The 8,877-nt window shown below is 38.8% G+C and overlaps 2 protein-coding genes across 3 annotated transcripts in view; both read right to left on the bottom strand.

Moving 5' to 3' along the window:
- Positions 1–6,888, bottom strand: part of prc1b (protein regulator of cytokinesis 1b) — a 20,832-nt gene extending 13,944 nt beyond the window's left edge. For both annotated transcript variants that reach the window (XM_016292359.1, XM_016292360.1), the window contains exons 1-2: positions 6,766–6,888; positions 6,079–6,211 (exon numbers count right to left, since the gene is read on the bottom strand). In XM_016292359.1, the coding sequence (XP_016147845.1) occupies positions 6,079–6,211; positions 6,766–6,776 (144 nt within the window). In that variant the 5' untranslated portion in view covers positions 6,777–6,888. The remainder of the gene's footprint in view (positions 1–6,078; positions 6,212–6,765) is intronic.
- Positions 6,889–7,443: 555 nt separating this feature from the next.
- vps33b (VPS33B late endosome and lysosome associated) overlaps positions 7,444–8,877 on the bottom strand; it is a 9,551-nt gene continuing 8,117 nt past the window's right edge. Inside the window, exons 23-24 of the mRNA XM_016292361.1 lie at positions 8,222–8,344; positions 7,444–8,126 (exon numbers count right to left, since the gene is read on the bottom strand). Coding sequence (XP_016147847.1) covers positions 8,047–8,126; positions 8,222–8,344 — 203 coding nt within the window. The 3' untranslated portion in view covers positions 7,444–8,046. The remainder of the gene's footprint in view (positions 8,127–8,221; positions 8,345–8,877) is intronic.

Consider the following 8,877-nt stretch of genomic DNA (forward strand, 5'->3'; position numbering starts at 1 on the left):
GACATAAGGCAAAATAATCACTAAGTAAAGGTATAACAAAATGTCTCTAGAATAGACATGGCAGAAAAAGAAAAAAATCCCATGTCCAGGGATTTGTTTTGCAATGCATTGGTCATAGAGCTCTTTGTGACGTTGCCTCAGATGTTGAACTAGATTTGTTGCGCCAAATTCACACGTACTCCATCTGCAGTGCATATACAGTATGTGTATGTGGTGCAGAAGCAGCATGGACTCATTTTGCTTTCGCACAGAACGCGTTTGCAGTCCGCTCCAGAACCAGTCTGTTCTGTTCTCGTGCTCCATTTAGGCACGCTGCATTCTGATTGGTTCGGATAGCATACTGCGGGAGGTCGGGGGCGCAGAAAATCGTGCTATAAAGTGATTTAGAAATCGAGCAAACTCAAATCGCGATTTTATGACGATTTCGATTAATCGCACAACCCTAATTTATTATATATTTTACTTTTGAATGAACTGTGCACGTAGCCAATCTTCGATAAGTAAAAACGTCAACTATTTGGGAAAAAAATAGTGAGAATTTTTTTTTTAACAATCCACAGCTAGTTTATTTTACTAAAGCTGATGATGGAGTGGGAGTTGTGGAACCGCAAATGGACCGGACACATGGAGCCGATAAAAACACAGCATCATCATCCCCACAGATTTTAGGTTAGTTTGATTATTAACTTGATAGACGTAGGGCTCCAGACTGCGACCAAATGGTCGCATTTTGAGACCATTTTCTCTGTCGGTGCGACTAATTTTTGTGAGAGGTCGCACTGGCGCTCATAAGCGCTGCCATTTCTGTTGCATTTGAGAAACATCCAACGGCAAACGAAACAAAAGCTAAATTAAACCACGCTACGTTTCAGTTGCACAGCGCGGACCGCGATGCAAACAAACTTGTCCGAGCTCAGAACAGCTTTACTCGGGAGCCAAAGTTGATTTCGTGACACCGTTACTGCACAGATACAACAGTGCTGCAGATCCAGTGAGAAGCGTTTGAAATCACCGCACAATGATAAGGTTGCTGCGAGATCTAGTGAGAATAATTCAAATTCTGCACAGAATTCTCTGTTATAAACAGCGCTGACATACGTCAGGAAACCAGAAGCGGTAAGGCTAACTGGAACCATGGTGTTGTGGTAGAAATAGTCGAATGCATTACATCATTCATTTCAGGGTTTGTACAACCTTTTGAGAGAGAATTTCAAGGACATAAGGCAAAATAATCACTAAGTAAAGGTATAACAAAATGTCTCTAGAATAGACATGGCAGAAAAAGAAAAAAATCCCATGTCCAGGGATTTGTTTTGCAATGCATTGGTCATAGAGCTCTTTGTGACGTTGCCTCAGATGTTGAACTAGATTTGTTGCGCCAAATTCACACGTACTCCATCTGCAGTGCATATACAGTATGTGTATGTGGTGCAGAAGCAGCATGGACTCATTTTGCTTTCGCACAGAACGCGTTTGCAGTCCGCTCCAGAACCAGTCTGTTCTGTTCTCGTGCTCCATTTAGGCACGCTGCATTCTGATTGGTTCGGATAGCATACTGCGGGAGGTCGGGGGCGCAGAAAATCGTGCTATAAAGTGATTTAGAAATCGAGCAAACTCAAATCGCGATTTTATGACGATTTCGATTAATCGCACAACCCTAATTTATTATATATTTTACTTTTGAATGAACTGTGCACGTAGCCAATCTTCGATAAGTAAAAACGTCAACTATTTGGGAAAAAAATAGTGAGAATTTTTTTTTTAACAATCCACAGCTAGTTTATTTTACTAAAGCTGATGATGGAGTGGGAGTTGTGGAACCGCAAATGGACCGGACACATGGAGCCGATAAAAACACAGCATCATCATCCCCACAGATTTTAGGTTAGTTTGATTATTAACTTGATAGACGTAGGGCTCCAGACTGCGACCAAATGGTCGCATTTTGAGACCATTTTCTCTGTCGGTGCGACTAATTTTTGTGAGAGGTCGCACTGGCGCTCATAAGCGCTGCCATTTCTGTTGCATTTGAGAAACATCCAACGGCAAACGAAACAAAAGCTAAATTAAACCACGCTACGTTTCAGTTGCACAGCGCGGACCGCGATGCAAACAAACTTGTCCGAGCTCAGAACAGCTTTACTCGGGAGCCAAAGTTGATTTCGTGACACCGTTACTGCACAGATACAACAGTGCTGCAGATCCAGTGAGAAGCGTTTGAAATCACCGCACAATGATAAGGTTGCTGCGAGATCTAGTGAGAATAATTCAAATTCTGCACAGAATTCTCTGTTATAAACAGCGCTGACATACGTCAGGAAACCAGAAGCGGTAAGGCTAACTGGAACCATGGTGTTGTGGTAGAAATAGTCGAATGCATTACATCATTCATTTCAGGGTTTGTACAACCTTTTGAGAGAGAATTTCAAGCACTTTTCAATGACTTTCAAGCATCTCACACAACTATTTCCAGCACTTTAAAGCTCTAAAATGATCCAGTTTGAATGTTATTTTTAATGGGATGACCAAAATACACTTTGTGGTAAACAAACACTTATGTAAAAATAAACAAAAATACATCAAATCACAATTATAACCAGTAGACGGCAGCAGAGGAGCACTTATTGGCTTATTAGTCATTAATTTCTACTTTTTCTCTATATTTTGAAATTATAAAATCACTATTATAAAATATCAAATCATCAAGAAATCAGATTTTGTCAGAATTTTACACTTTATTTGTGTATGAAGTAAGAAAAGTCACAAAGTGCCTTGAAAAACAAACTTTTCTTCAATCTGCTATTAAAATCACACATAATTACTGAAGTTGGTCAGTTCCATATACTAGAACAGTGTTTCTCAACCCTGGTCCTGGGCGCCCCCCAACACTGCTAATTTTGTATGTCTCCCTTATCTGACACACCCATTTCAGGTCCTGGAGTTTCTTCTAATGAGCTAATGAGTTGAACCAGGTGTGTTTGATTAGGGAGACACAAAATGTGCAGGGTTGGGGGGGCACCCAGGACCAGGGTTGAGAAACACTGTACTAGAAGAATAATGGTACATTTAATAAGAGTGGAATATATAAATATTCTATATAAACATTAGATTTTGCACCTGTTACTGTTGTTAATACAAGTAAATTTTGTATGCATCTTAACTCAAGCTTAGTGCTTTACTGTCAAATCTGTATAAACAATAAACAAAAGAAAAATAAACAAGAAATGAACATGTAATATTATTAGTAACTGCACTTATTAATGCAAAACAATAGTAATTGTATGATTAAATGATCTATATTTTAATACTCCCGCACACCACCCCCAACGCTACCAAATCTGCTCCTAGTGCCACCATCTGTAGAACTTGGTGGCGCTGGTGCCACTGCTCTCAAATGTTAGTCTGGAGCCCTGTAGATGTATACACGTGTAAAGAATCCAAATGAATGCGCCATAGATCAATAAAACGGAATAGCCTCTGCACGGACAATAATTAAATTATTTTAATTACTAAACCATATTGTTGATGAAAATAATAAGAGAAAAATACAAGTGGTTGTTGTTATTAATAATGTATCGATGATTTTGAAAAAGTAACAAATTAATACCACTGTTTTAAATAGCAGCCGTTGAGCTGCGCGTGCTGAAGCTGAAGAGCTGAATGAACACGGTAAACTGAAGCGTTTTGCTGGCAGCTTATTTAACTCAAGGAAATGCATCCTGAGATTAATATTAATACAACATAAACAGAATATTACAACTTATACATGTACAAAATGATTCAGTTATTGCGTGCTATAGTCAGAATGTGTGATCCTGTTGTGGATGTGCTCTTCCCATAACAACGCGCTGAAACTCAGCAACTAAACCCAAAGAATTCACAACGTTTTATTATAATAATTTTCTCATTAGAATGTTATATACACGACATTCCCAATCATAGTTATTAATGTTGTGCACTGCTGTTTGAGCTGCGTGTGCTGAGCTAAAGACGATCACCGGTAAACTGAAGCGCTCTTTTTAACTTAACCAAACGCATTCTATATGAGATAAATCAGATATACATCAAATAAACACAATATTACAACGTACAATTGCACAAAAGGTTGCAAACGAACAGCGCGCATCTGAAGTGTCTCTGAAGGAAATAATGCATTATTACTTTAAGATATCGGCCAAATTTTCTTATCAGGCCGATACCGATAACAGAAAAAATTAGCATTTATCGGCCGATACCGATATGGTGGCCGATATATCGTGCATCCCTACTTTTAATTTAAAAGCATTTTAAGCATTGTGGTTTAAAAACTAATTTAACTGTTCAGGGACATTAAGCAGTGGGTCAGAATTCATTTTGGCAAATGCGCGCGTTAAGACTGTTTCTGATACGCGCGGAGCGCACTTGCAAAAACAGACTAAATTAAGAGTTATTTTTCTCACCTTGTGCTTTAACGTTCGAATACACATAGTTATGCGTCAAAATGCCTGTCTCCTTGTCAACACAGTCATTTGTGTCTTAAATGAACGTTAATAGTTAAAGATAAAGCATGTGCAATAGTTGGCTATTATGAGATCCTGGCATTATATGATGAGATTTTAAAGGGATATAGTTCACCCAAAAATTAAAATATTATAGTATCAGTTTACACACAATACAACAGTATTATTTACTCAGTTTCAAGTTGTTCTGAACCTGTATGAATTTCTTTGTTCTCAACATAAAAGAAGATATTTTGAAGAGTATTCGTAACCACCAGGAAGTGGTCCCTGTTGGTCCCTCCAAATAGTGTTTTTTCTCTCCATACTATGGAAGTCATGATGCCAAAGAAACTGTTTGGTTACCAGTATTGTTCTAAATATATATGTTTGCATTCAACAGCAGAAGGAAACTCATACAGGTTGAGAACAACAACAACATAACTTTAATTTTTGGGTGAACCATTCCTCCAAAGCAACCTAATATAGGGGTCGTCACATGTGGCTGCCGCAAGCCCTCCGGATGCTCCTTCGTCGAATCCGCCGGCTGCGCCGTTCTCAAGCCCGCCGGCCGCCGCTCACTCAGCTCGCCGGCCGTTCCTCACTCTAGGCCTCCGGCCTCCGCTCACTCTAGCCCGCCGTGTGTTTCGTTGTGAAAGCGAAACTACTTTGTTTGGTCTTCCAAAAGAGGACATGACTAGAAATCAGTGGTTAAGTTGTATTTACAACACTGTTCCAGAACAGTTCAACCCAAATATTCAGATGTGTGCAGCACATTTTATGGAGGACTGTTTCCTGAACCTGGGAGAGTAGACTACAATGCCGGCTGTTCTGATTCACAGACTGTAAGTACGTTTTCATTTAAAGGATTTGCCACTGATGATTCAAACGCGAGTTTTGGGCAGTGTAGAGTAGGGCTTGTTGTTTGTCGGTTCTCCGATCACAAATGTGGACATGGTTTTAGGTTTACGCGGCCCGATGCAACGCGTAAAAAGACAGTATAAGTCATTATAATGTCCCCACTGGATGCAACGAATGCCTCGTTTATTATGGGTTTTAAAGATTTTGTCTCGTCGCTCCGGCTGGGACATTGTAGAGTAGGGCTTGTTGTTTGTCGTTTCTCCGATCACAAATGTGGACATGGTTTTAGGTTTACGCGGCCCGATGCAACGCGTAAAAAGACAGTATAAGTCATTATAATGTCCCCACTGGATGCAACGAATGCCTCGTTTATTATGGGTTTTAAAGATTTTGTCTCGTCGCTCCGGCTGGGACATGCCATCACAGTATGGTAAGGGGCGTAACATTTCCGTCTCACGCTTGAGGTATTCGGCCAATCACAACGCACTGGATAACGGGCCAATCACAGCACACCTCGCTTTTTCAGACCGATGAGCTTTGTAAAAATCAACGCGTTTCAGAAAGGCGGAGCATAGAGGCGAAACAATAATGTACAGTATGTGGAAAATAATGTGTTTTTTTTTTTTTTTACTTTAAACCGCATAAACACTTTCATTACACCAAATAATGTTATTTTTAGCAACATCATATGACCCCTTTAATGCGGCCCTGAGGATTCACCAGATGCTGCTCAAGTACTCACTTTGACATGATTCTTAACCACATTTGTTCTTTCTAATCGCTGGTCCTCAGGGATGCCAATTTCCTCCCAGATGTCCTTCAGATGGCAGAGAGCTTTATTCAGACATGCCACTGATTCTGCAGCAATCACCTCACTAAAATCATTGAGAGAAAGAACAGAAAATACATTGTTGATAAACATCTATTCCTTGACATTTATGTACTTACAGATATCCACCAGTGATTAGGTTCATTAATAACATTAACAGAAGTTACTACATTAGTATCTACTTTAAAAAAATTAATAAAAAGTTATGTACATTCGATTGTTTAGAAATGCGATGAAACGTTTTCATATATTGGCATTTATTCATTCAGTGAATGCACGTTAACTTACTGCTTTACTGAGTCGGGTTTGCCATGACATTATATAAATAACAGTTACCGTTACGTTACCCACCCATACGAGCTGAAAACACCTGCTATCTCAACAGCAGTAACGTTACGCGCTGCATGAATCTCAGACAGTTAAATGACATGTAAACTAATGATCTCGCGTGTTGATTAACATAAATTGCAATGTCAAATGTCATCTTCAAAACAAGCTGCAGCTCAAACTACATTTTGATCAAATGACACGCGTTTAAATATGTCTCCGCATTCGTAAATAAACACCCCCAAATTAAAACATATCAGCAAACGTACTCACCTCTTCCTCATCTTCACCCCAAGACAAGGCTTTTCGCTTGTTTATTTGGGTTTTGTAAAGGAATATGTGACCCCACAGTCCTCGCACTCCGACCGTGCGCGTAACCGTTTCTGTCTGATTCAAAATATGCGTCGAACGAGCGCCGCTCGTCTGATTGGCTGATTCGAGCTTTCCTGCGCATGCGTGAGGAAGTGTCAGACAAACAGACGGATTCTTCCACCGTGACCTCAGAGACGGTTTTAAACGACCACTTCTGATTTTTTTCCCATTCATATTTTATAGTAACAAAAATTGAATTGTTTTTGAATTGAAAAGTAATTGTTCGACAATAGTGATGGTCCATTTTACCCTATATTTCCGACGTCTTATAACATATCTTGAAATATCTCTGTTTATTGCACTATTTATATTTCATTTCCATACCCATATTTGGTTTGTTTAAAACAAGTTGCTTTTCATGCTAGGTTAAATTTATGTTAGATAATATTAAACATATATAATACGTCTCATAACAAAGTGTATCACATGTACCATATTTGTGTAATGTGCTTATTGTATGTCATATTGTTGGTCATTTCAAAAATAAACAATTAACTTTGACTTGAAAATATACATGTAGCTAAATGGGTTCACTGGCCATTTCACTGTGTACTCAATAATAGTTGGATGGAGCTAAAAGACACACCAGTAACTGTTTTATTGATCAGTTTTGAATCAGTTACTACATGCATGGCAAGTTCTGAACAGAGAGTATAAAACATTTTATAAAGAGCAGTTTTTTATATCCCATGTTTGCCAATTATCCACGCATAAATTCAGAGGACACCTGCGCAGACAGACAAAGGGACAGTTCACCCGAAAACCACAATCCTGTCGTAATTTACTCACCCTCATGCCGTTCCAGACATGCATGACTTTCTTTCTTCTGTGAAACATAAAAGAACATATTTTGAGAAACATTTCCGAGTTTTTTCTATACAAGGTCAATGGTCACCAAAGCTGTTTGGTTACAAACATTCTTCAAAATATCTTCTTCTATGTTCTGCAAAAGAAAGAAAGTCATGCAGATTTGAAACACGTGAGGGAGGGTAAATGATGGCAGAATTGTCCTTTTTGGGTGAACTATCCCTTTAAGAATAATCACACCTTTTTGTCATCCCCTATAACGGTACATTTGTTTGGGGATGATATAGAAGTCTGGGACAATTCGGGCATAGTCTGTCCTTTTTGCCCTCTCCTGGAATTGATCAGAGTGTCTTCTTGTGGAATGTTGTCTCAGACTCAAGCATGGTTATCCAGTAATGCTTCCAGAAGCCGTGCACTGTTAGTGATGGCTGTAGTGACAACTATGAATCTGCAACCTTTCAAATGGACAGTTTTATATTAACCATATATTCAATTTGTTTTACGTAATAAGTATCTATAAAAACACAAAATACATTCTAGAATATTTCACCTCTTTCCTTGCCAAGGAACCGGAGTGCAGAGATCTCAGAGAAGGTGCAGCCACCAAGAAACATCACTAGAACTATCCTTTGAGCATCAGTTTTGTTCCTGGCTTCTGAACTACTACTGCCACCTGAAACAAAAACAGGACAAAAGAGGGGGAAGTGTATACTTGATAGCAAAAAATAAAACATCAATTAAATTATTATTATTAATAATAATAATAATTATAAATATAGCTGCAAGCAGCGATTACCGGGGTTCAAGCAGTTAAGGCAATTAAGCACATAAGGAAAAAGATTTTGTTAACATGGCTGTAACCCCTTAAATCTATGATTAAAAATAGCATTTTGGGCAAAAGCAGATAATTTACCAAAGAAATATGATGATTTTTAACAGTTATGACTGTTATAGCGCCACCTAGGGTCAGATCTCCATGAAACTTTGCATGCTTGTTAAGTGTCTTCTGTCACATGTTTTCATCAAGTTTCGTAAAGTTTGGAGTTTTCGTTTAGGTTTTATAGGCATTTGGGTATTTTTGGCCACGCCCCTTCTCTAAACGACACCGTTAAAAAGTAAGCGAATGACAAAATTCAACATTTTTTTGATAATTATTCATAAACACTGTCCATAGAGTATTGCTGCACTGGTTTGGTTCTGATTGGG

This window comes from Sinocyclocheilus grahami, unplaced genomic scaffold (genome assembly GCF_001515645.1).
Source record: "Sinocyclocheilus grahami isolate Dianchi unplaced genomic scaffold, SAMN03320097.WGS_v1.1 scaffold284.1, whole genome shotgun sequence".
Classification (NCBI taxonomy): Eukaryota; Metazoa; Chordata; class Actinopteri; order Cypriniformes; family Cyprinidae; genus Sinocyclocheilus; species Sinocyclocheilus grahami.